At 50.8% G+C, this 26,436-nt stretch overlaps 1 protein-coding gene across 2 annotated transcripts; it reads right to left on the bottom strand.

The window, feature by feature from the left end:
• Positions 1–1,997: 1,997 nt before the first annotated feature.
• On the bottom strand, positions 1,998–5,840 carry WDR73 (WD repeat domain 73). 2 transcript variants are annotated; one of them, XM_032679192.1, is made up of 8 exons: positions 5,774–5,840; positions 5,557–5,624; positions 5,298–5,386; positions 4,998–5,086; positions 4,359–4,426; positions 3,901–4,065; positions 2,916–3,290; positions 1,998–2,385 (listed from the first exon to the last, which is right to left on the bottom strand). In XM_032679192.1, exons 1-8 carry the CDS (start codon positions 5,812–5,814, stop codon positions 2,171–2,173), a joined length of 1,110 nt encoding a protein of 369 aa, XP_032535083.1. In that variant the 5' UTR covers positions 5,815–5,840; the 3' UTR covers positions 1,998–2,170. The 2 variants fall into 2 exon arrangements, with proteins under 2 accessions (XP_032535083.1, XP_032535084.1); XM_032679193.1 differs by lacking the exon at positions 5,298–5,386.
• Positions 5,841–26,436: the final 20,596 nt, after the last annotated feature.

Below are 26,436 nucleotides of genomic sequence, written 5' to 3'. Positions count from 1 at the left end.
CCACGGGCTGCTGGGGGCTCCACGTGGTGCATTCCTGGGAGCAAGGTCCCTACTGCCCACTGCGATTTGCAGGGTCACGTTTACAGGGAGGTCCCTCCTCTGTGCGTAATCCCTTCCCACAGCAGCTCTGAGTACTTCATAGTTTGGACTCCAGTCTCCTGTTGAATCTGGTTCAAGCTGGACAAGAAGGCTTAAGTTATTTTGGGAGAAAAAAAGGAAGTTTAGATGGGAACAAACCGTGCTGTTGCTTAAGCCCCATTTCTTTTGAAAACCAAGCAAATTTGCTTCCCTGTCCTTGCTGAGCTACCTGCATCACCATGGTCTGGGAGGGATCAGCAGCTCCACCACATCTGGCAAAAGAGGCAGTGAGGAAGCACCTCGGGTGCTGGGAAGGCTCCAGTGGTCTTCTCCTCAGAGCCCACCTCCTCCACGGCCAGACCTTCACCCTGTGGGTGTCTTCCCCAGGAAGGAAGAGCCACAGCAGCCGAGCTCTGCACCTTTTGTTTGCCAAACCAACTGCTCCAGGGGTGCTTGAGGAAAACCCACCAAGCTCCAGGATCCCACTCTGGAAACCTCATGTCTGTGTACCCACAGTCTGCCTGGGGTTGCTGGGTTCTGGGGCTGCTGCAGGTCCCCATCGCGGGGCAGAAATGCCACCTCCTAAACTCAGGAGCCCAGAGGTCTTGCTGCAGGGGAAGGGCAGGCTCAGCTCTGCCACAGCAGGAAGGAACTGACTCAAGAGCAGATGGAGAGCCAGGAGGCCCTGGTCAGAACCCATTCCCCCCAGTCTGACTCTGGCTCAGCTGGACTGGTTTTGCTGTGGACCCTCAGGGGTGGAAAGGAGGCTCAGTCCTACCTGCAGGAGTGCCCAGCTTCTCCAGGGCTCAAACAGGCTTTTCCCTTTGCTGCTGCTGGTGGCACAGCCCCATGGCTTCAGTAGGTGACAAAGCATCAACCCCCTGGCCTCGGGCAGGACACTCTGCCCCCGTTTCACATGCTGCCAGGGGAAGTTCTGGGACTGGAGTGGAAGCGCTGACATGGCCTGTGCTGGGAGGAGGATGGGGCAGGCTCCAGCCTCAGGCACACAGCTGTTGCCATGGCACAGGTCAGTACAGCACATTCCCAGTGTAAGGTTTCCCCAGGTGCTCCTGAAGTACAGCCCTCACTGCACCTCACCTGCTTTCAGCCCCCCTTGTCCCAGCTGACACCACCCAGAGCAGCAGGGAGCCTTTTGCAGGCAGATTTTTTCTCCCCAGGTAACACCTTGGTAACAGGGTGTTGCAGGAGTCATTGCCTGCTTCCTCAGGCCCGGAAATCACATCAGCTCCATCAAACCTAAACTTGCAGTTGGTGGGAAGAGAGCCAAAGGACACCAAAGCCTGTCTTAGGCCAGGTGCTCTCAGGGTGCAGAGGGGGAGGGTAGAGCTTGGAGCAGGCTGGGGCTAGAAAGGTTGTTCCTGTTGCTCTGGCAGGCTGCAAGCAGGCTCTGTGGTCACACTGCAACTTCCTGAGTGGAGGCTGCTGCTCGTGATACATGCACGTGACAAGTGCCAACACCCCTCGGGGAGTGCAGCCTCCCCTCGGTGCTCTGGGCCTGGAAAACAGCGGGGAAATATCCCACAGAACAGCCTGTTTCCTCAAACTCCTGGTTTTTTAATCAAATCCCAGAATGGTTTAGGTTGGAAGGGATCTTAAAGCTCATCTCGTTCCACCCCCTGCCACGGGCAGGGACACCTTCCACTGTATCCCAGGCTTCTCCAAGCCCCGTCCAACCTGGCCTTGGACACTGCCAGGGATCCAAGGGCAGCCACAGCTTCTCTGGGCAACCTGTGCCAGGGCCTCCCCACCCTCCCAGGGAAGAATTTCTTCCCAATATCCCATCTAACCCCACTCACTGGCAGTTTGAAGCCATTCCCCCTTGTCCTGTCCCTCCAGGCCCTAGCCAGAACCACAAGCACAGCTCTCATCTGAAGGCTGGTACGCAGGAGAACAAGTAACACAACCACAATTTTTACTATTGGTAAAATAGAACCTTTACAGTTGTTTCTGCTCCCTACGACAGTCTCCAAACAGTATCTGCAGGCAGACAGACACCCCACAGCCCACGCAGCTAGAGCAGAGGCAGGAAACACACCCCACCTCACCACAGCACCGTCTACCCACGCTTCCCTCAGGGCTGCACCCAGTCCCAGACGTGCAGGGAACCGTCGCTCGCCGCAGACAGCACAGTGCGGGGTTTCTGCGGGTGCCACGTGTGCACAGTGACCAGGGCAGGGTCCCCACTGCCGCCCAGCACGTGGCCTTTGTGAACAAAGACCGGCTCTGCTTCCCTGCCAGAGCTGTCCCAGCTCTGCGTGTCATATACGTGCACAGTCCCATCAAAACCTGGGATAAAGAGGGAGTCAGAGAGCGCAGGGATTAACTGCTTTGCTCCGGTCCGGCTGGGCTCAGGCTCACCTCCCAGCAGGAACAAGGACACACAGCCCAGACTGGGCTGTGAGAGCAGAGCAGCCATGCCTCCGAGGAGCACAGCTCAGGTAAACAGAGCCTGGGTCAGATCCCAAAAGCTTGTGGAGTGACCAGTGTGAATGTGAAGGCTCTGGCCAAGAGGCAGCCCTGCTGCCCCTGCAGCCAGGCTGTCGTGGGCAATGTCAGGGCAGTGCCTGTGGTGGGTCTGGGGACTTTGATCACCCGAGAAGGCAGCAGGCACCTCCCAGAACCCATCCAGACCCCTTCTGGAGTTGCTGGGGAGAGGCAGCTGCAGAGCACGATCAGCTGGATCTCTGCTGGCTCCAGGGGCAGCTCTGAACAGCCACCCCATCACTGGGGGGTTTTAGGTGAGGTGAACTGGGCCCTGACAAAAACACAAATCAAAAAAGCCCCCAGAAAAGGAGATGCCTGCCCAAAGCACCTACCTGAAACGGCAAGGCAGCCTTGCAGAGCGGGAGCCCAGGACACGCACAGGAACTCGGCGCCCGAGCCGGGAGAGGGGACTCTGGCCGTGGCCGAGGCCAAGGGCTCGGAGGCTTTCCTGAGGTCCGTCAGGGTGAGGAGGCCCCTGCTCGAGAGGCGAGCCACGGGCTGGGTGCCCGTCCCCGAGCCCTGGGCGGCACAGGGGGTGCCCAGGCACCAGCGGTCCCCGGCGGGCGCGGCGGGCGCGGGCAGGGCCGTCAGGGCTCCCTGCGGCTGCCGCACGTCGGCCACGCAGAGCCGGCCCCGCACACAGCACAGCAGCGCCGTGCTGCCGTCCAGGAACGCCAGCCCCGCCAGCTCCTCCCGGCACAGAGAGCCTGCAGACACAGCCGGGGCTCAGCGCCACTGCAGGGCCGCGCTGCAGCCCTGCCCGGGGCAGCCAGCAGGGTGTACGCTCAGCAGGCACAGCTCACAGCCCACAGCAGCACAGGGGAGCTGCTGGAGGCCAGAGCAGGCCAAGGGGGTGCTCCAAGGGCTGGAGCCCCTCTGCTCTGGAGCCAGGCTGGGAGAGCTGGGGGGGTTCCCCTGGAGAAGAGAAGGCTCCAGGGAGAGCTGAGAGCCCCTCCCAGGGCCTAAAAGGGCTCCAGGAGAGCTGGAGAGGGACTGGGGACAAGGGATGGAGGGACAGGACAAGGGGAATGGCTTCCCAGTGCCAGAGGGCAGGGAGAGATGGGATATTGGGAAGGAATTTTTGGCTGTGAGGGTGGGGAAGCCCTGGTACAGGTTGGCCAGAGAAGCTGTGGCTGCCCCATCCCTGCAAGTTGGACAGGGCTTGGAGCAACCTGTTCTAGCAGAAGGTGCCCCTGCCCATGGAACCCTCTGGCACACACCTGAAGGCACCTGCTCAGTGGAACAGGTGCTACTCGAGCTTGCTTTGCCCAACCCTCCCAGCTCCAAACAATCAGACATTAGGCTTGCTTCGAATACCTGCTGTGTAGACATTTTTCCTCAGCTCCAGCTCTGTGATTTGGACGCTGTCCAGCGTTGAGCCATGAAGGACCCAGGGGGCTCTGGCCGAAACGGTGGCAATTTTCGCCCAGGGCTGCCCTGTGGCATTTTCTGTGGCTATGGTGCTCACAGATTTAATAACATCTGCCAGGAAGAGACAGAAACAGCTGCAGGACACATGGGGAGCCAAGCAACCCAGCAGATTAAGCTGTTTCACAATGACGCCTCACACAGCTAAAAGTGACCTACTACACCAATAAGAAATCTTATCATGCCTGACCCCCTCTCCAGGATAAATTCCCTCTTTCCCACACATCCAGCATGGACTGACAATAAGCAGAACAAAATGCATGGCAAGCTGTGAAGGGGGAGCTGGAGATGTTTGATGCAACGACTACACTGAGAAACCCCGTGAGCTCAGAAACACGTCCCCTTACCAGAGTCCTCTGCTGACACCTGCCAGACCTGGAGGGAGCTGTCAGGGGGGCCACTTGTCACCAGCAAGCTGAGGAAACAGGAAGGGTCTCACAAACCTCCTCAGGAGCAGAGAACAGTCCCGTTTACCCCAGACAAGACAAACTGGTCTGCTCCTCCTGTGAGCAGGAGCTTTGCCTCTGCTTGGAGCAGAGCAGGGGCTGGAAGGACCATAATCTTGTGCAGGGTGCTCCACACAGCCCAGGCAAACACAGCCCCAGGCAAAGGGCCTTTATGAGGATATTTTATGGGGATATGATGAGGAGAGGCTGAGGGAGCTGGGGGGGCTCAGCCTGGAGAAAAGGAGGCTCAGGGGGGACCTTCTGGCTCTGCAAGTCCCTGACAGGAGGGGGGAGCCGGGGAGGGGTTGGGCTCTGCTCCCAGGGAACAAGGGACAGGAGGAGAGGGAACGGCCTCCAGCTGTGCCAGGGGAGGTTCGGGTTGGATATTAGGGAAACTAACTAGGGAAACTGGGTATTCCCTACCCAGATTCAGGCTGCTCTCGGGGTTGGCAGCCCTGACCAGCTAGGCAGGGAAGCAGGTCTCAGTGGATAACTCCCCTTCCACCTCCAGTACTCCCTGGAAGGACCTGGAGGCCATACCTGGTGTCTGGCACATGTTTCAGGCTGTACACCGGGTGCTTCGAAAATCCACCACACTCCACCTTGAAGTCTCTCTCTGGACACAGGCCCTAGAAGGCAGAGGCAAAGCCACTTCTTCACACACAGTGGTGCACAACCCGGGCTCGGTTACCACGAGAAAAGGCAGAGACACGAGACACACTCTCAGCCCCTGGCCATGCCCCTGTCAGAGCAACGGGGAGCAGTGAAGGCCACCAAGCCCTGGTCCCTGAGGACACCAGGAGGGCAGAGAGGTCTGGTGCCCCCTGGCCGCACACCCACCTGCGCCTCCTTCGCCTGCAGCGCCGGCGGTGGGATCAGCTGCAGGATCTCGTTCCCACCGGACTGTCCGTACCCGGCCACACAGACACCTTGGGGGTGGGCACGGCGGGTCAGGGACACAGCGGGGACTGAGCCCTGTCCGGCCCGCCCTCCCTCCCTCCCTCCCCGAGACACACCCGAGCTACGGCCCAGCCCACGGACCCCCGGAGCTCCAGCCCAGGCTGAGCCCGGCACAGCCCCCCTCCCGGTCCGCACTCACGGCTCCCGCGGGCCCATTCGATGACGCGGGTGGGCGCCTGGAGCTCGAAGGTGTGCAGGTCGCGGTACCTGCGGGGAGAGGGCGGGTGTGAGGCCGGCGGGGCGGGGGGATGCCGGGAGGATGCTGGGGGTGCCGGGGGGGGTGCGGGGTCCCGGGGGGATGCCGGGGGTGCCGGGGAGTTGCCGGAGGGGGTGCGGGGTCCCGGGGGGTCCCTCACAGGCGCAGCGACTGCAGCAGCCACTCATCCGCCGCCTCCATGGCAACGCCCCCGCCCGGCGCGTCCGGTGACGTCACTCGGCGGCGCACGACAGTGACGTCACCGGAGCGGTGCCGCCGCCGCCATGACGGAGAAGGGCAGGAGTGACAGTGCCCAGTGTGACAGTGCCCAGCCTTGGACACCGCGGGATTGCGTCCTCCTGGAAGAAAACGGAACCCCAGTTAATATAAGAAACGTTTTGGAAAGGGAAAAAAAAAAGGTTTCCTGCTCGCTGTGGCTGTGCCGCTAAAGCGGCCCATGGATGGTGCCCTCCGGTCTACGTGTGCAATAGTCTGGAGTCCGCACTGATTTTGAAAAAAAAAAAAAATAAAAAAAAGTCCCAATAAATTTGGAGTTACTTATTTTGCTGTACAGAAGGTTTCTTTTCCCCCAGAATGAAGGAAAAAGGAACAGGGAAAAAAAACCCAACCAAACCAACAAAACCTGAGCCAAGCCAGAAAGAAGGTGCTAAAGAAGCAAATCAGTGAAATAAGTGATCAAACGTAGAATCATGGAAGGGCTTGGGCTGGAAGGGACCTCAGAGCTTATCTCATTCCACCCCTGCTGCCTGGGGCAGGGACACCTTCCACTGGAGCACGTGGCTCAAAACCCCATCCAGCCTCGTCCTGGCAAAAAGGTTTAATAGAAATCTCAAGCTGCAAACCACATCATATAAATTATTATATATATGTATATATATGAATGAAAGAGTGGCTTGTGCGTATGAAAATGACTAAAGCCTAAAAACGAGACGGAAATAATTCCCCTGCAGACAGCTGTATCAGAATCGGAAATGAGCTCTGCACTCTGGGTGTTCAGGAGCGGAGAAACACAAAAGGGGAGACAGCAAAAGGGGAAAATGAATTCTTGTATCAATTTACATGACAAATATGTGCTGATTAGTACATGGGCTGGCTAAGCTGTTCCTTTTTTTTTTTTTCCCCACACAAGATGTCACTGGGACAAAAGACTTATCAGCGTCTACGTGTAAAAATTAGTAGAAGCAGGAGATGGAAATATTCTTCCTCCCTGCTTATCTCCCCAGAGCCGGTGTGTGAGCTGAGCAATTAACAATTAATGTGAGCGACAGCACCCTCTGACACCAGGCAGCAAACCCAGCAGGTCCAGGCTGTGACCTGATGGCACAGCCCCTCTGCTCTGGGACAGGCTGGGAGAGCTGGGGGGGGTGTCTCCTGGAGAAGAGAAGGCTCCAAGGAGATCTTAGAGCCCCTTCCAGGGCCTAAAGGGGCTCCAGCAGAGCTGGAGAGGGAATGGGGACAAGGGATAGAGGGACAGGACAGAGGGAATGGCTTCAAACTGCCAGGGGGATGGGATATTAGGAAGGAATAGATGGGTTAGATGGGATATTAGGAAGGAATTCTTCCCTGTGAGGGTGGGGAGGCCCTGGCACAGGTTGCCCAGAGAAGCTGTGGCTGCCCCTGGATCCCTGGAAGTGTCCAAGGCCAGGTTGGAGCAACCTGTTCTAGCAGAAGGTGTCCCTGCCCATGGCAGGGGGTGGAACCAGATGAGCTTTAAGATCCCCTCAACCCATCCCCTCCTGTGACTCTGTGATTCTGTCACAGAAGACAGGAAGAGCTGGTACCCCTGGCACCCCTGGCACCCCCCCTGGGCACCAGCTTGTCCCCGTGTTATTCATGCAGGAACCAGTTTCCTGCTCGGGCTGAAAGACCCGAGCATGCCATTTATTGTGGTGTATCCAGTAATTCAGTGGAGCTTCCCGTGTCACTCAGTTTTGAGTGGCTGGTGGTGGATGCACCAGCCCCTTGTAGGTGCATTCCCGCAGCAGAGGGTGGAAACTCTCCTGCTGCTTTGGAGGACTCGGAGCGAGAGGGAGGTGAAGGGACAGGTCAACCCCAACCACCTGCCAGGAAGCATTTAGTAACAACAACGTGTATTCCCAAGCAAGTGTTTTAAAGGGCTGATGTCAAAATTATCTTTACACTGGCTGGACTCACGCTTGAAGCAGCTGAACGGTTGAAGTGGGTGTTGCAGCACCGAGGAACACGTCGGTCCCTGGTGGAGTGGCTGCAGTCAGGCACAGATCATTCCTCTTTTTCCCAGGGCAGTGGCCTGTACAGGCAGCCAGTGGAGCAGAACAGTGACTGTTGCCACGTCATTAAAACTCACTGTGTTCAGGAGGTTTCTTATGGACGTGAACAGATGTACCATCACAGTTTGGTTGCAGGGATTAACTTTAAACTGAAAGGGGGAAGGGCTGGGCTAAGATAATGTCTGGTGGGCACAGGGCAGAATCTGCAGACCAGGAACCTCCTGGAAGTGAACAAATGACTCTGGGTTTTTGCAATGCAGTGTAAGCTTTAAAGCTCCTGAGCATACCTCAGTAACTGCAAAGTGGTGTTAATCAAACTAATCCAGAATTTCCGTCAAGTACAAGAACACGGAGCAATTATGCATTAGAGAAGGATTAGTGAAGGTAATGGGTAATCAGGGTGAGAGCAGAGCGATCCAGAGGCACGGCACAGCCGTGGGTGGGGTTTTCTTGGCAGCAGGGGTGTTGCCTGGCACTGCCCGTGCCCAGCCAGCTCACTGCTGCAGGCTCCTCCACGTGCTCTGACCATTTCTTCACCGTTACATCTGACACCACAAAAACTGCCTCAAAGCGAGAACTGAGACATGTTAGCATTCCCCTGGCAGAGTTCCCAGGTGCTTTGATGGTAGGAGAGAGGAGGAGGAGTTGCTTGCTCTCTCTCAGAGAAACAACCTTGTAAATGCTTTGGCTTTTGCAGAACTATGTGTGGCTAAAAAAAAAAAAATGCTACTGCTGCAGTCATTTTAAGCACGAGGACTCACCTCTCTTCTCTGTTGAACAAATACCACTTTATTATTATTATTGTTATAAATTATCCTCTTGCCCTGGTAGGTTCTCAGTAAACTCAGTGAAGCTGTAGCAATTTATAAACCTGTGTTTCCGTCATGAGTGCTGATAAGTAATATTTTCATCTGAGTGCTTCGTATTATTATCAGGAGGCAGCATCTCTGAATGTCACTCCTTATTTCACTCACCCAGTGCAATCACGGTGTGCTGGCAGAACCCAGGCTGTCTCTATAAATAATCCACACTCCAAGGTACAAAAATAACACTTTGTCTCAGCTCTGTCGAAAGCAGGAGCAGCAATGACAAAAGTTCTCACAAGCTCTAAGAGCATTCGCGAATCAAAGCAAATAAACTATTTTTTCTAACCCACCTGTTTCTGAAAACAACTGTGTCAGTCACATCCAACACCAAACGATGTCAGAGCAAACAGATTTCCTTCAAAAACATGGAAACCGAGTTTCTCAGCAGCAAAGAACCAGCGGAGGTGGGCATTTCCACATTGCTAAAGCATTTTTGTGTGTAATTTAAGCAAACTGGGGCAGGACAATTTAGATTTGCTTACTATAAGGTGTGACTGGGTGGGGCCTTCACTACCTGCAGATGTGGTCAAGTAACGAGGAGAAAAAGAAGCTGAGCCCACCCAAGCCTGGAAAACTGGTGCTCAGAGCCTGCAGCTTCTTCTGCTTGATGTAATTCTCGTCTATTTTTTGTTTCATATAAAACTGAGACGAAGGTTTGGAGCAGAAAACACATTATGGGAATGCAATGCCTTGTACGAGGCAGCTGCCTGACTCTCTGGATATTAGGATAATGCTATTGCTGCAGATAACAAATAATATTAGTTGAAAATGGTTTCTAGCTCTTAGGCAAAATTATTGTATTGTCAGATGTGATGAGTGAGGGAAGTGGAAAGGGGTTTAGTGTCCTATCTTGGCAGTTATGTGATATTATTCTGCTTGCAAGCCTCTCAACCCTCCTTGCTCCAACCAGAGATCCTGCAGCCTGCAAGAGGGGACACAAGTCCAAATCATGGTTAAACAATCTTACACATGTCAGGAGAGGAGTGCTGGAAGCATTGGGTAGTGATAATCTCTGTTTCATGATGCTGCAGCCAATACAGGATGATTACACAGAGTTTTTATGGTTATCCTTTAAACAGGATGCTAAAACACAAAGATGTTAAAACATCAGAAAAATCCTGAGAATGGTTGGAAGTTTGGAAAGTGTGTATTACAGCCAGAGCCTCTGGACACCCATTTGCTAGGGAAGAGTCGGATCATTGTATGTGAGTGTACCTGGGCAACAGGGATCTGGTGTCAGACAAAAACCAAAAAAACATCCTATGGTGGGAAACGAGTCACACCAAACTGGAAATAAGGCTCGAGTTTTTAGCAGTGAGAATAATACAAAAAGAACATTTTGCTGGTTGTTATGAACGGGTCTTCACTGCTGAACACTTTGTTAGGGGGAGGATTTCAATGAAAACTGAAACCACCAAACCAGAAGTGGTGGGTCGTTGTGCTGCAGGGAGACTTTGGCTCTCCCAGACCCAAAGGCCACGGGGCAGAGATTTGCACTGGGCTGTTGGCCTGCTCTGGAGGAAAAAGGAATTAAATGAGCTCTGAATGAACAATCCCCCTTTCTGATGCTTGATAGCACTGACAATTCATGGTGGTTTATTGTGTGTTGCTTCCTACTGGCTTTCCTGGTGCAGGAGCCTGGGGCTGAGGCTGTTGGATATCAGAGGTGGTTACACACAGACATGGTTTCACCCGGCTGTCCACGCTCCATTTTTAATTGCCTTTAACTTTTCCCACCGTTCTGCAGTCCTGTCAAGTGATTTTGTAGTTTTCTTACCCGGGAGCAACAGAGTCCAGGGTCACCTTTGTCATTTGTAGGGAAAGTAATTTCTGTCACCCCTGAAGGCCTTAAATGGAGGAATTAAAATAATGCATCCTCCGTGGGGGGGGAAAGTGTAAAGAAACACGGTACTGCTCTAGTTCAGCTTTATTTAGTGCATCCATGGCTTTATTTAGTATATTTTCAGGGGTTTTTAGCGCATTCACAGCTTTATTTAGTGCATCAGTGATTTAGTCACTGGAGGATAGAAACCAAACCAGAAAATCATAAATATTACAGCAAGTCTACTAAAAAAAAAAAAGAAAAAATCGTCAGAATGGGCTGGAATACGTTAACAGGATATGCCCCAGTTCAGGGGAAGCAAACAGAACTCCAAAGGCAACAAATTTACCAGAGCACTGAAATAATAAACAACACGAGGCTGCCACACTGCTGCAAATTTTACCCAAATAAGTCTGAATTATTTTAGAAAGGGACTCAGATGAAAACATAGAATTTCTTTTGACTTCCAGGTCATTTCCTAGTACACGAAATACTAATGGTAATAATTTTCACTGTAATTTTTTGGGCTGATGGAGGTCATCATCATGTCTTTTACCATGGTGAGAAATGTTCCATGATGTTCAAAGACACTGTAATAAAAAAGTAGAAATAAGTATGTGTTAGTGAGTTCAGCTTAGATGGAGGGGGACACAACGTGTGGCAGCCCTCACTGATCTTTATTTTATATAATGTAGCTCTACAGTTGCATTATTCACATAAACTTGGGATCCTTTTTTGGGTTTCTCCAGGAAGGGTAGGACAAAGTGTGCTGTACTTTTCCATTTATTTTACATTACGAGCATTTAAGGTTCCTGAGGTACAAAGATTTTCTTCCTTCTCAATAGAAAATACTTCCTTTGTTGCTCATAAAGATTTCATGCAGATTGGAAAGGACTGTTCTGCCCAAACCCTATGGAATATGCTTGTTTGCTGTGGAAAAATAGAGCAGCATTTTGGAAACTTCCAACAACTTCTATTCAAGCCACAGAAGAGCTGCTGCCCTTTCACGGGTACAAATTCCCTGGGAATTTATCTATTTTCTCTAACACTGGGCAAATCAAAATTAAGAAAATGTTCAGAAAAAAAAACCAAAAACCAAAACCCACCCTTATTTTCGTTAGGTTTAGGCTAAAAAAAGAAGGAGAAATGATGCTTAATTAAGTTTTTATGCCTTTTCTCAGTTTCCTTATCCTAATTTAAGAGAGGGGGAATAAAGCTTACTTGGAAATGTTTTGTGTAAGGCCACAAGTAGCTCAGAGTGATGGTTGATCTCATGCAATTTCCAAACTTTATTAAATCTCTGGTAATTTTCAGATTGTTTTGCCTTTCACCCAGAAAATCATCTCCATAACCATATAGGAGAGACCCACTTAATATTACAAATAAATAGATTTTTCTGCCACCCCGGGATTTAAATACAATTGATATTTTGTTTACTCTCTACCTCTCGTCTAATCTAACCTTCTCCATTTCTCATCCTTGTTGTTATTTGTTTCTAAACTGGCGAGCTTTGAGGATGTCATTTGTATTAAAAAATGCCAGGCTATTAAAAACCCAAGATAATTTATTGTACCAAAATAAAATTGCCAGCATGTAATCTCCTTAAAATTAGCATCGATTTGAACTTGTTTTCAGACACAGTACATCAAACTCTCATCCCTTGGAGCCTGTTGACACGGATTACAGTCATATTTTTCCATCCTCGACCCCCATAGAAAAAAGTAAATCAAATTGAAGCACTTAATTAAGCCTGAAAAATATTTTCCTGTTAACAGAATAGTGGCAGCGATAACTCAGTTGTCCTTTGGAGCTGTAACAAGGTTTCCCCCTTCCTTAGTGTTACCCTTAGTGGGAAGTGTGTAACTCCTGCAATAAATCAAGGGGCAGAGCTGCTGCTCTGGATCCTGTGCTCCCAGGGGATGCTCCCGGGGAGGTTTTCCTGGATGTGGCACCTGGGGACATGGGTTAGTGCTGGCCTTGGCGGCGCTGGGGGAACGGTTGGATTTGATGATCTCCGAGGGCTTTTCCAACCCAAACGATTCCGTGGTTTTATGATCCTGTGACTGCCGGAGCAGTTTCCCCACTTGAATTTCCGATTGCATCCCAGTGCCCCTCGCGGTGGAGTCCCTGGCTGCTCGTGTTAAAGATCCTCCCTGTAAACATTCGGGAGAAGCTGCATTTCCAAACATTTTCATTTGTCTGGAAATACTGATTTTGTTTTGAAATACTGATTCTCACGCTCGGGTGGCAACGCCACTGAAAACAGTGCAAATTGGTCTCTCAGTGACTTGGAGATCTTTGGAGTTTTAGGAGTGTTTTTCAGAATAATTAACATCCAGGGACAGCGCGATCAGAGCTTGCAGAGCTGGGGCTGGAGTGTGCTGAAGCCTCAGGGAGCCCGAGCATCAGCTGGCCTGGGTCCTAGAGAGCACGAGTGGGAGCTTTAAAGGCATTAAAGCCTTTCAACTGTATTTTATTTTGCAGCTCTGACGCGATGAGGAGCTCCAGGGGACTTGTTCTGTGGAGAGATGTTACACTTTGGGCCGCTCTGCAGATGTGGGGCGTCATCCTGGAGCCACGTTTTGTCCAACTGTAAATAAACTCATGAGCACTGCTGTGCCCTGAGGGTGTCCCACAGTACAGCAAGGGTTTTCATTCTCCTAATTATGCCTTGCTGGGAAATGCTTTCATTTTCCTCACAGATGCTAGAGTTAAAGAGAAAAGATTCAGTGAAGCATTAATTTATGTAAAAAAATTCTTACATTGATGCTGTCTGAATTAACGTTTACTCTCTTTATTTCATTTTTCCTTAAAGGAAATTAATAACATGTCTGCACACCTGTTTAAAACCATCCACAGAACCAGAGCATCACAAAATCATAGGACCACAGGATGGTTTGGGTTAGGAGGGACCATTAAAGGTCACCTAGTCCAAGCCCCTGCAATGAGCAGGGACATCTTCCACTAGACCAGGTTGCTCAGAGCCCCATTCCCTCCTCCAGTAGATCCCTTTGCTGGTTTTGGAGAGCATCCCCTACTCCTGCCTTTGGGGTGATTCACATATCAGCTCTGCATTCACCTCATCTTCCTCCCCTCCACCCTGCTCCCTGGGTGGGTGTGATCTCACACAGGAGCAAGCAAATGCTTTGGGAATAACGATCCCAGCTTGCCCCAGTTTCAAAGATGATTGACCACACCATTGATTTTGAATTTCAAAGGATCTGGGTAGGAAAATGCCCGTTTCTCTCTAAGGAGATAAAAGGCTGGATGTGACTCCTCAGCTCCACAGTTTCACCGAGCGTGCACAATCAGTTCTCAACAAAACAGTGGAATAAGGGCAGATTAATAAATGGATAAGCTGTGAACATGCTGAGTGACACAGCTGGATCTAATCTGTATTTGGATGCCGTAAAAACGCATTTCCCTACAGCGTGTGAGTTTTACATAAATCACTCCCAGAGCTCAAGCAGCAAAAACAAGAGCAGAGAGGGATGTGGGGTCAGGGGGACAATGGCCCCTTCCTTCCCTGTCGTCCTGGTGTTTTTCCTGTGCACCAGGCACGTGCCATCCTGTTCCAGGGGGCTGAGGGATTTGGGGATTCCCAGAAGCACGGGCAGTTTTGTGCTGTGCAGCCTCCGGGGGGCCGTTCAGGTGAGCACCCCCAAATTTACAGGCAGGGCTGGGGGGTTTCTCGGGGGGTGAGTTGAGAGGTGAGTGGCAGTGACTTGATTCACGGGGCAGCTCCTCTGCAGAGCCCTGACCTGGCAGATGGGGACACCGAGGCTGCAGGAAACCACGGGACCCGTTCAAAGTGCGGAGGGCAACCCCAGCTCCTACAAATCTGCGAGCAGAGGGAACCCAGAACCGCTGTTTGGTTTTTCCTTTTGCTTAGCTAAAAAAATCGGCAGTTAGAGTCATTATTTTTTAATTTCCTCAATTCGCCCAGAGATATGCACAGAAATAAAATTAAACCCCAGCCCCAGGACTCTCTGGGAGATCTCCTGGGCTGCGGGATAAAGGATGTTGAAGTCTCCGGGCGTCGCAGCCGCGGGAACTCCGCAGGCTCCCTGTTTGCACGCAGGAGCCTCCTCCTTCTGTGCTCTCACAGTGCCACCCCCTGGCACATCGGCGCTGCCAGGGACGGCACAGGCACACGCGCACAGCTTGTGCCGCTGCCTCCCCACCCTCGCAGGGAAGGATTTGTCCCCAGTACCCCCCACCCAGGCGCCGGACACATTTCTAGGAGCTGTGAAGGGCTGCGTGGCAAATCCCCCTGCTCTTTGCAGCTAAAAGGGGAAATGAGTGCAAATACGATGTTGAGCCCTGGCTGACCTGAAAATAAACCCCAGAGGTGAGTGAATATATCTCCTCCAAGCTTTCACCTTTCCCTCTGCGCCCCTCTGCTCTCCCACACTGGCATTGTGTAGGGAAAGGCACATCCACGCTGTGGAAGTTATTTTTATGCTGCCCTGTATTTGCCGTAAGAACTGGAAAACCATTTTGCTCTTGATTTTGTACAGCTCACCCAGTTTCATCAGAGTTTATTTATAGAGAGGAAAAGGACACATGAAGACCTTGCTGGTCTCTCTAAGCTGGAACAAATATTCCACTACACTCCTATTATTTTCATCCTGTAATATTTTAGCTGAATCGAATTTTAACACAATCACAGGAAAGCCTTCCAGCATTAAAAAAGACCAGCTGCAGCCAGCGACAACAATTAACTACTGCTCGCTTCTGTGGCGTCAAACTCAAGGTACAATTCAGATAAAAGCATTTTCTGACAGGTATATCAGTGTGAACATGCAGATGTACATCCATATTTACATCCATCTGTGTGTAGATAAATGTCTGTGTGAGTGCAGGGACTCAGCACCCACTCACCACGAGAGGGCAGGCAAAGAATACCGAAACCAGTTGTCCTTTGTGTCCCCTGTACGTGTCAATGAGCGAATCGTTCAGCGGCCAGGAAACATCACCACTGATTTCTTTGATCATCTCCAAGGACTCTCTTGCCATAGAACGGCAGAACGGTTTGGGTTGGGTGGGGCCAGTCCCACCCCCCGTGCAGTGAGTGGGGACACCTCCTGCCTGAGCAGGCTGCTCAGGATCACATCCAGCCTGGCCTGGGACAATTCCCGGGATGGGGCAGCCACAGCCTCTCTGGGCAACCTGTGCCAGTGTTTTGCCACTCTCATTTAAAAATTCTTCCTAATATCTAATCTAAATCAACCACCTTTTAGTTCAAAACCATTGCCCCTTGTTCTAGTGCAGCAGGCCCTGCTAAAAAGTTTTCATCCTGAATCTCAACAACCTTACAACAACCTCCTGTGGCACAGTGTGATGGCTGTTTTTTTGTTTCATTTGTTTTATTTGTTTTGTTTGCTTTGTTTGTTTGGAAATTCTCTGCATCTTTCAGGGATGAAATGGGCTGAGCTGGGAGCGATTCACTGTGGGGTAACCACGGGGAGTGTCACAAGTGAAAGGGGAGAAACTTCCTCCCTGCTGAGGCTGGAACCTCTTTGATGGATATGGCAGAGACAAACCTCCTGGATAGGATGGGTCAAGAGGTCTGTAAGGATCCTTGTGTAAAACACAGTGCCTTTGACCTGAGGAGGAAAAGGAGATACAATCTAACCCCAGGAGCTGCATCCCAATTTAACAAAAATCTTTACATTTGTGTCCAAGGTGATGGTCTCACTGAGGTTCTTGAGAGAGGGATTCTGTTCAGGGGGTGATGGATGTCAGACCCTCAAAGCAACAGCAGAATGAATGGCAGAATCACTTATCACATGTGTAACACCTCCAGAGATACCATCCCCAAGTGGCTTCTCTCAAGGAAACCTGGGAAGTGTTTTAAGGGATTGGTGTGCCCAGCCTGGGCTGGAAAGCTGGGATGTACACCAGCAGGAGATACACTCACAACCAGCAAAAAAAATCCCGTTCTCTGTTTCCTGACTGCAAGAGGGACTCATTTCCCTTAATTCTGAATCCGTGTCTGAGTTAGTCACTCACCACTCCCTTCGTGCTCACAGGAGAAAGCTGGAGCTCCTTGTGGGTGACTCATCTGCTGGAGAACCAGATGAATCACAGGCAAGAAGGGCTTCCATTTCCCTCCATGGGCTGCAGATGATATCAAAATCAGTGGCTCCTCTGACAGGTACCCACCTTGCAGGTGCCTGCATTTGATCAGAGCTACCTCATCTTTTTCACCCGTGACATCACTCTGGGATTACAAATGTCTACGAGAAGAAGGAGACCAGGACTTTACCCAGCTCTTCAAAGCTGCTGCCATCACTTCTTCTACCTGTCAGGAGGCTGGTGATACATATTTGAGCATAATTATCTGTGCTTCTGTGTTCCCTGTATGTCATCACTCCAAAGGACTAAACTTCCTAGTGCAAGTGTAGCCTGTGCACTGGTTCAAAAGGTTTTTCTGAGTTTTTGCCTCCCACCTCTGAAACCCAGAAGATGTTCAGCAGCAAATTAGATTTTCAGCATTTGGAAAAATCAGACACATAAGCAGGATTGTTTCCTTCAGGTTGTTGCCCTGTGCCTGCTGTCTCCCTCCACTGAAATAACTCCAACACCTGCCCAATGTACCCCCTGCTCCATTCTCTGCTCCAGAGGGGTTGTTGGATGGTGCAGGTCCCTTTCTGCTCCAGCAGTGTGTTCTGCCTGGAGCACTGCACCACGACAGACTGTGCCAGCACAGCAAGGACCATGCTCAGGGCTTAAGTCAGGGTTTCAATCTTTTTCCTTCATGCAAAAAAAAATAAATCGAAAATACATCACTGGGGGTGGAAGTTACACTGTTCCAGAAAAGCTGACACACTCTGCAGGAAGCAAAGACATTTTGGAAATAACTCAGAATCCACCTGTGAACTATTAAAAAAAAAAAAAAAAAAAAAAGATGACCTAGTGATGGAACAAGGGGCTTGTTATGGGGAGGATCAAAGGGTTTAGGGAACATGACAAAATTAGAGCATTTCTAACTCATTTCTTCTCTCCCTAGGATTATTGCAAACTTATTTTCTTTTCAGTATTTGCCAAAAAAATTCAACACAGAAGGAGCAAAACACAGGGTAGATCACACTCTGAACCAACTGTGGTGAAATCCTTTTCTGCAAGAGCTGAAAATTACCTGTGTCTTGATCAGCTTCAAGGCCCTGTAGATATAATGCCAGTAATCCCTTCACTACAGCTTCCCTGCAGTAAGACACCACTTAGCCAAAGGAAACACAGTAAAGAGGTGGAAAGAAGGGACAACAAAAAGGGAAAATTGATTATTTCAGCGGTGGTTGATAACTTAAACTCATTTTTGTAAGGTCTGAGTCAGTAGCAGGGACTGAAAACGCCAGGGGGAGAGACCAACTTTCCTCTCCATTCTCCCACCCAAAAGGAAACGAAAAGACAGAAGAAGAATGGATGACATTTCACACTTTAAATGGAGCAGGAGATTTAGAGAGAAACATGCTCTTTAACCCCATTAGCGCAGTCAACAGAGAAAATTGTTCTGCAGCTTGTTTGGCACCGCCTGATTCATCAATCCTCCTGCTGCTGCAGTGGTGGAGCAGAGACAGGAGAAATATTTGCAGGAGAAACCACATCAGTCTCACCGGGTTTGCATTTCAAGATAAACCAGGTTTATCCATGGAGCGCAGCTTTCCTGCTGATAAAGCTTTGGGATGTTCAAACCCGGGCTAGAAGATGTCCCTGGGGATGGCAGCGAGGGGCAGAACAAGCCCAGAAACACCTGGAAGCTCTGGGTTGGCTGCAGGCTGCCTCCAGCCTCCTGAGCTGGCAGGGCAAGGGCAAGGCAGGAGGTCTCTGCCCTTATTCCTGCCTTCTCCAGATGTTCCCCTGGCACCTCGAGGGCTCTCTGGGCAGTGGTGTATGTCCGAGGCCCACAGGGGCTGGAAAATAAAATCAGGGGACCCTGGAGACAGTTTTGGCCCCCCACGATTCAAACACAAATTCCAGTTGCCCCATTTCAACTCCCCCCAGACCACGGGACTCTGCAGCTCCTGTGATGTGAGTTTACTTGCCTGGGAGTTTTGCCCACGTGTTTTCCCTCTCTCTTTTCCCTTTCTGCCTCGCTGCTGCACGCCCCAGGACCCCCCACACCTGGGGCATTGTTTCCCCCTTCTCCCCCCCAATTTATGTGTGTTATCTTCTGTGGTCTCTCACTCTGCAGAAGACCCTTGTCACCACTGCCACCTCAGCTGTATCCTGCAGTGGTTCCTGCTTACTCCAGGAGTTTCCACAACATCTGCCACTCCGAGGGATGTACAACACCCCCCAGGCACCCCACAGATGTGGATCTTGCAGTGCCAGTGCCTTCATGGCCCAAGGTGAGGTGGACCTGAGGAAGGTCACGGTGGGTATGAGAGGGACTGAGCCAAGCCTGGTCCAGGGAGGTGCCAAGAGCAGCTCATCTCTCAAGTTCAACTAGACACAGCACCTGAGACCTGCAGGCACCGTGTGAAGAGGGTGATGTGGGACAGGAATCACAGCTGACCTGGTGACCAGGACAACTGCCCTGTGCTCCTCAGCAGCACCAGCAGCCCCAAGCCAAAATCCTGGCGTTTGACGCATCATCACGTTCCCATCCCAGCCACAAACTTCCCTCAACAGCAGCAGGAACAGAAAAAGAGGGGCCAGAGCAAAGCTCTTGGACCTCTTGTTCCTCATGTATTTTTTTTTTTTACAGAATGGGCTATAATCAGAGCTGGAGGAAATGGAGCATAAATATCAAACTTTGTTTAGTCTGGGGAAATATCATTTATAATTAGAGCTGGGCATCCTGTTGACATGATATAACCTATTTTAAGTGTGAGGTGAGCACATGGTCAACTTCTAATCTTTTGCAAGTGATTAAAAACTGCCAGTTCTTGTGTTCCTGAGTCCTTTCTTCTGAATTCTCTTCTTTCCTTTTTTTTTTTTTTTTAAGTGTGATTTCTAAAAAGCAACTGGACTAACGTCAGCTCAAGATAATGATGCTTATACTGGCAGGGATGTCTTGGAGCATCTCAGCAGCTGGGAATTTTGCTTTCTGCTCGTGCACCCCTACTTGTCTCCACGCCAGCCCCCCCCACCAAGCCTGTTCACCTCTGCCTTGGACGAGTGGGAATCCCATGAGGCTTGCAGGGGGAGGAGATGGTCCAGGACTGACTTTGTGTGACCAGCACTGACCTGTGGCCTTTTTTTTTTTTCTGAAGTGGGATTTGCCCCTTGCCACATCCTGCTGCCCTCGTACAGAGGAATGTAGGATCTGTGCATGGCAGGTACCAGCAGAAGTTATTGCAGAACTGCTGCTTGTAAGCAGTTTTGGAGGCAAGATCCTACAAGCCTTCGGGGTGCGGTGTCCCTCTGGAGTCCCTGGGCTCTTTCTGGGGGTATGCACGGGTACCTCGGTGCTCTCAGGTAACCTGGCTCCCCACACTGAGGGTGAGCTCTCCCATGGGCACCCTTCCCCACCAAACCAGCCTGTTCCCTCCAAGCTGGGGGTAGTTCCTGGGTTTCCTTCGGGGTCTACATCAGGTTTGGCTGCCCCTGCTCTGCACAGCCCTCCTACACCCTGCAGGAGCAGCTTTGCTCAAGAAAGGGACACAACGACCTCAGGGCTGTGGGGGCACCACCCAGGGGCAGGTACCCGAGTGCTACACACCTGGACACATCCAGCTGCCCTAGGGAAGGGCCAGGTCTGTGTGGATCAGGCCAGGGATCCCTCCCTGGGAGAGATACCTTTAGTGGGAGAGATTAACTGGAGAAGCACCTGCACTCAGGTGTCACTGGGAATCAGCCACAGGCTGACCCAAGTTTCTGCTGCCCACACTCCAGAGATGGAGGTCTAACAACAGCAGGATCTGTGGGAATAATTCCTTCTGCTTCCATATGAGTCTGAAATCTCCTGTCAGGAGACGTCCTGTTTGGTCTTTAATAAGTATGAATATGCAGCTGCACATGCACACAGGCAATAGCCAGTGCAGTGACAAAACCATTACTGTTTGCTTCTTTACCATTATGTGCACGTTACTGTTAAATCGATTATTCCTGTTACAATCTTGCAGCAGCAACACGAGAAACGTGTGTTTACTGCGCTATTTAACGAACCACATCTCTCACATCTGGAGGCGTTTTCATCTTGAATCTGCCACCGTGGTGCAGATCTGGAGTGACTCTGTCTCACAGCAGCTGGTGTCCTGCAGAGAACAAACCTGTTGCAGAGACTCAGGGGCTGCAGCCAGCATATGTTTATTAGCAGAATTCACGAAGCTGCTCGGCACATGGCATAAGGGGACAGAGCTTTTATCTCATTTTAACAAGCAGATGCTGGGAAGTGGGACAGAATTGATGCTGTCCAGGAGAAGGGAGCCAGAACCCCATTTTTTGGGGTGAAAAATCTTGGCAGATCTAAGTGCAAAGGGGGGAAAAACATGTGGTGCTGCAGGCAAACCTCTCCTCCGAGGGGGAGGCCACTCAGTGGAGATGCTCCTCGTGCACCCAGGGGAGAAGGTGGGAGGTTTTCTTTGGGCCCTGGTGCCTGTGGATGCTCCCCCGTGGGGTGGCCCAGGGGTGAAGCCAAGACTCAGTTTGGTCCACTGAGGAGCTGACAAAACCCTGCCAGGAGTTTGTGCTGCTGCAAACGAACCTGCAGAGCCGGAGGGCACGTGCCCAGGTGTGCCCAGGTGTGCCCAGGTGTGCCCAGGTGTGCCCAGGTGTGCTCAGGTGTCAGGGCTCGGCTGAGCACAAGGAGACAGCACAGAGAGTCTGTGCAAGCCCCCCACTGATTTCCACAAAAGCGCTGCTTCAGAAATGAAAGGGAGCTTCACACCCAAAGGAAAGAAAGCACAGTCCATCCCCCTGCCCTTTTCAGAAGGCGTTGACGTCATTACCCATTGAAGCACTAAATTGAATTTATCCTTTCCCCCAGGGGTGAGTTGGGCCGTGCCACTGCTGTGCCACCAGCCACACCTGAGGTTCTGGGACACCAAACACCATGTGTTTGCCCTGCTGTGGTGCTTCCCTCCCATACACCCTTTTCCTGTGCACCCCATCCTGTGGATGGACTTGGAATTCAGGGTTTGCAGCGGGCTCAGTGGCCCCGGTTTCCCCCAGCCCCTGGGACTCGGCAGGCTGACAGCTGTGGGACAGGCACGGCCAACTTCAGAGACAGGCACGTGTGCCCAGAGCCTGCAGAGGGGACTTTTTGTGGTGCTCACAGACTGTTTCATGTGTCAATGCGAGAGGAGCGTAATTACCAGCTGAGAGACTGCAGGAAACAAGCCAAGGTTGAGTGAACGAAATGGAAAATAAAGAGGAGCGCGGGGGACACGCACACATCCAAACTCTTACGGAGGTTCGTGTTCACGTGCTTGGGGCAGCCTGGGAAGATATAAGAGCTCATGACTGCGAAGGAATGAATTCAAGGACCGGTCTATGGGGAGCATTTTTTTTTTTTTTCCCTGTGACTTCAAACTTCTCTGGGAGCTCGCGGAGTTTTTAGTCAGCTGGCATGCAACAGAGGTACGACTTCCCCAAGGAAACTCATCCTCGGCTCGCGCTGGAAAGGCTGCTGGGAGAGTCCGGGAGGCAGAAGGCTCCTCCTCCTCCACCTCCAGTCTCAGAGCAGGTACGTGGAGCCGCGAGCGAAGCCGGGAGCTGCGGGAAAGTTGAGCTTTCAGCTGCGGGAGAGGTGAGGGCTCTGCTGGCTTAGAGCTGCAGCCTTTGGAAATAACACAGATGAGGCAGGTACTGTATCAATAAAATGTACTGCGTTTATGACTGGGCTGAGGAACTGGCTAAACACACCGTGGAGGTGGCTCTGTCCACACAGCTGTACCTTTAATCCATCAGGGACTTGCACTGCAGCGAGTTGGATCCTTTACGTTAAGGAGGCAACCGAGTAGTTTATAACGATCCAGTTGTCATACACTGGCTTTCATTCGTGTTTGCATAGAAGATGGGGAGAGGGTTGTTTTTTTTTTTTTTTCTTTCTTCGCAGGACTTCAGTCTATTTATGGTATTACTGCATTGTAGCGTTGTGAACCAGGAGTGCTGCAGAGATCAGCACTGAACACCAATTCGGTGCCACTCACCCGGCTCTCCGACACCGAACCCTGACACAGCCCCGGGCAAACCACACCGGCCCCGGGCAAAAGAGGCAGAACGCTGCTTGGCTTGTCTGCCCTCGCTGTCAGAGCTGTCATTGAGCTCTCCCTGCCCCAGCACGAGGTGTGAGATGGCAGGGTTATTGTGCTGCTCCTCGGATCCTGACAGCTTGAATGTCACCTTGGGTGAGCGGGGACTTACTGAGAGGGTTTTGCTGCATCTGGACTGTTTCCATGAGAATTGGTGTTTAGGCAATATTTGGAACTAGTGAAGTTTTAGAAAATCACAGTTTATATAAAAGTCACAGAAAATTGTCCAAGGCTGAGCCCTGTTGTGATTTTGGTAAAAGTATTTTTGATAAAAGGCAAATATGTTTCCCTTAAATAGAAGGAAAAGTTTGGGCTTGCACAACGGTGAAAATTTGGATTCTTTTACTAAGATGTAATAATTTCAACTTTAAAACCAACTTATTACTCTAAAATGCTGACATCCTTTAGTTTTCAAGAACGAAATTTCACAATCAGTCATCTCTTTTTAAAGTAGATGGTTACATCTCAGTGACTGTATTAATGCTTGTCCCTTTACTAACACAATGGATGGATTCAAGGGGGAACATCAGTACCATGGAAATTGAGTCTATCAGAAATAATTTTCATCACCTCATTTTGTCACCTTGGATCATATAAACTGAGTACACTTTTTCCCAAATACTGACTCTGCTGTCAATAAAAAAAAAAAAAATTGCTGAATTAAAAGCTTATTTTACTCTCTTTTTTGCTGCACTTAGATTATAAACTGGTGAGAAAATATTCTGGTTTGGTTCCTTGGGAATTTTGTTCCCCAGGGAGAGTATTTCATGGTCACATAGTTTAATCTGCAAATGCCAATACATTTCACCTTTTGCTCATGTAAGAGTTTTTGTTTTCCATCTCCTGCTCTCCCTTTGCCATGCCCCTCACTCACAAATTCTCCAGGCAGCTGGGTTTCATGCAACTCTTGTTCATTTACATTTTCTTTCCTGCAGAGAGTAGTAAAAAAAAAAATGGGTGAATAAAATAGGGAAACTGGCCAACCCTCAGTTAATTGGACACGTTAATTTTGGGTGGGGAGATGCTGCTGGCTGAACACCTGGTAGAGGTGCATGTGGAGAGAGGACAGAAAGAGTAGGAAGGTTCCAGGACATGGAGGAGTCCCTGTTTTGACAGGTGGAGTTGACTCCAGGAGGATGGGAGGCTGTGTGTGCCGTCAGACACCGAGCAGAGCGCGGGTGGCACGAGCGGAAGGAACCGGGAGATGCTGTGGAGTCTCAGGAGCTGGAGCTGTGCCTCCTTCCCAAAGGCTGTGGCTGAGGGTGGCATTGGCTGCTTATTTTTTAACAGGGTTGATATTAATGTTGTCTCCAGCTCCTGGGTGGGATGCATCACAGGGGAGCTATTCCAGCCAAAAGGGAGGGAGGCTCATCCCGCTCCTGTCCTTACAGTCCAGAGCCACTTTCTAAGGCAGGGACTTGGTCTGTGCCCTTCTCTGGAGAGTTTGGTTCACACACGGGACCCACCCCAAGAGCAGTGCCTCAGAAAGCAGCAGGGCTGTGGATGGGCAGGCTCCCAGAGGTCTGCAGGTTCAAGACACGTGATTGCCAAGACATTTTCTTGTTTCTCTGAAGCCCCGAGGAACCTGCAGCCGATTGCAGACCAGCTGGGGAGAGCCAGTGGCTGGGATTTGCTTTTCCTTCTTGCTCTGGGCCATGCTGGGAAGAGGGTTTGGAGGAGAGGAGAGGTGTGACGAGGTGCCCCAGGCCTCAGGTGACGTGGGGTGACGTTCATCTGATGCAGGAAATTACTCTGAGGAGACCACTGGAAAATCAGGAAGGGCCTGATTTCACGGAGCTGCAGGTGCAAACCCTGTGGCATCGGTGGGATGGGAGAGCCCCCCTTGCTGTTTTGTGGGCAGAAGAGCTCGATTCTCCAATCTGCCTGATGGAGATGAGGCTGGCTGGGGCTCTGGGTAACCAAGCCCACACCCTGCTAATATTTCAACACCGCTCTGAGGTGGGAACTGCTGGGTAGCCCCAAGCACAGAAATGCTGAAAACGGGTAATCAGCCAAATGGTTCAGTGTCTTTGAAACTGTTTGCTGGCAGATCCCCTTTGGGAAAGGACAGAGATGGTAAGGACAGCACAGACCTCTCCCAGCACGGCTGGTGTCCTCTGAGAGTGTGGTTTTAATGGAGCAAAGTCCTGAGCAGTAGAATCAGTGCATGCCCTTCCCTCCTGCTTTGGCATTTGTTTCTGTCCAGGCTCTTCACAGTTGGGCTGGCACAACTGCCTGGCCACTCAGGAAAACAGCCCGAGGAACAGAGCTGGCTTTTTAAAAAGCACAACCAACAGAACCTCTGCTATTTTTATCCCTGCAAATCCAGACTTCCCAAAGTGCCCTGAACATCCAGGTGTAGCAAAATGTGATGCTGCCATCGCCCTGGCCGCTCGCTGCTCTTCACTGCAGGCATGAGATTTGTCCTCCAGATCCAAACCAAAGCAAAATATCCTATTATAAAAGAAAAAAAAAAAAAAGAAAAGTTGTTTTTGTTTTTTTTTTCCCTTGGAGACCTCAGCTATTTGAGGTTTTCCTTGCAAAAGTGTCTGAGCTTTTCAAATGCTGTTGCACACTGCTGAAAAGGCTTCCAAAAGGCATTTAAACCTCTGGACATCACAGAGGTTCCCAGTTTCAGCCCGAGTTTCCTGCTTACCCCAAGGGGATTGCAGATGGAGAGCCTGACTCCAGGGAGTGTGCCAAAGGGACCAGGTGAAGAATAGCACTGCAGGCAGCCCTGACCAAGGGAGCTCCAAACATGCTGTGCTGGGAGAAAGGTGATCCAAAGTGGTCTGATGAGAGCCCAGCCAAAGGGAACCTGCTCTGGGTTGTGATGATCTCACTGGTGGACTGCTCTCCTGAGAGTTTAACATGGATTTTCTATCCATTGCACCTAATCATACCCTCCCCTGTTGCCCTGTCAGAGCATTTTCACAGCTAGACGAGCAACCTGGTCTGCTGGAAGGTGTCCCTGCCCATGGCAGGGGGTTGGAACGAGATCATCCTTAAGGTCCCTTCCAACCCAAACGATCCTGTGATTCTGTGATTAATGCCTCTCATTTCAGGGTGCATTGACAAGCAAACGACACGTTAAGAGCCCAGCTCTTTGGTGTATTGTTTCAGCCATGGGGAAAGCGTTTTACAACAGCTCGGACTCGTGTCTTTGGGAAAAAAACAACGGGGAAATCTACGTAAAGGCGGGGTTTCCAGAAGCAGGGCTTAATTAGCAAAAGGAAGTGAGGAAACCAGCAATTAGGCAGCTACTCCAGCCCTAGAGGGCAGCACGAAATAATAAATAAAAAGCTGAGCTCGCAGGCAATTTGAATTCATCTTCTGTGTGACAGAAGTACCCCTTTGCAACGGGAATTCTTCCTGGCAGATCCAGTAGATTCAGCACTGTGCACTTGGAGTCAAAAGATTCAGCAGCTCGCCTGAAAATGCCTTTATAAAGGTCCCTAATTCCTGCCTCGTGCCATAAACCCCCCCCCAAGTGTGTTGTAGCCAGGGCTGGAGCCCCGTCCTGCCCCAGGCTGCTGTCACACCCTCCTTGGTGGGGCGGCTGCAAAGAGAAAGAGCGATTTCTTCCAGGACAGGTTTCCAAATTCCTGGTTTTATGATTATCAGCCATGAATTTTAAACATTTAATCCTCGAGCGCTGCTTC

The sequence above is a fragment of the Chiroxiphia lanceolata genome, chromosome 2 (assembly GCF_009829145.1).
Source record: "Chiroxiphia lanceolata isolate bChiLan1 chromosome 2, bChiLan1.pri, whole genome shotgun sequence".
Lineage (NCBI taxonomy): Eukaryota > Metazoa > Chordata > Aves > Passeriformes > Pipridae > Chiroxiphia > Chiroxiphia lanceolata.
The sequence above is the reverse complement of the archived record's forward strand: the minus strand, read 5'-3'. Positions and strand labels throughout refer to the sequence as shown.

Excerpts from the sequence above, each read along its gene's own strand:
- WDR73 (XM_032679192.1), bottom strand. The coding sequence starts at position 5,814 with ATGGAGGCGGCGGATGAGTGGCTGCTGCAGTCGCTGCGCCT. Across the intron at positions 5,387-5,556 it reads CGAATGGGCCCGCGGGAGCC|GTGTCTGTGTGGCCGGGTAC; the intron begins GTGAGTGCGGAC and ends CCCACCCCCAAG. Across the intron at positions 4,427-4,997 it reads AAACATGTGCCAGACACCAG|CTTGCTGGTGACAAGTGGCC; the intron begins GTATGGCCTCCA and ends CTGTTTCCTCAG.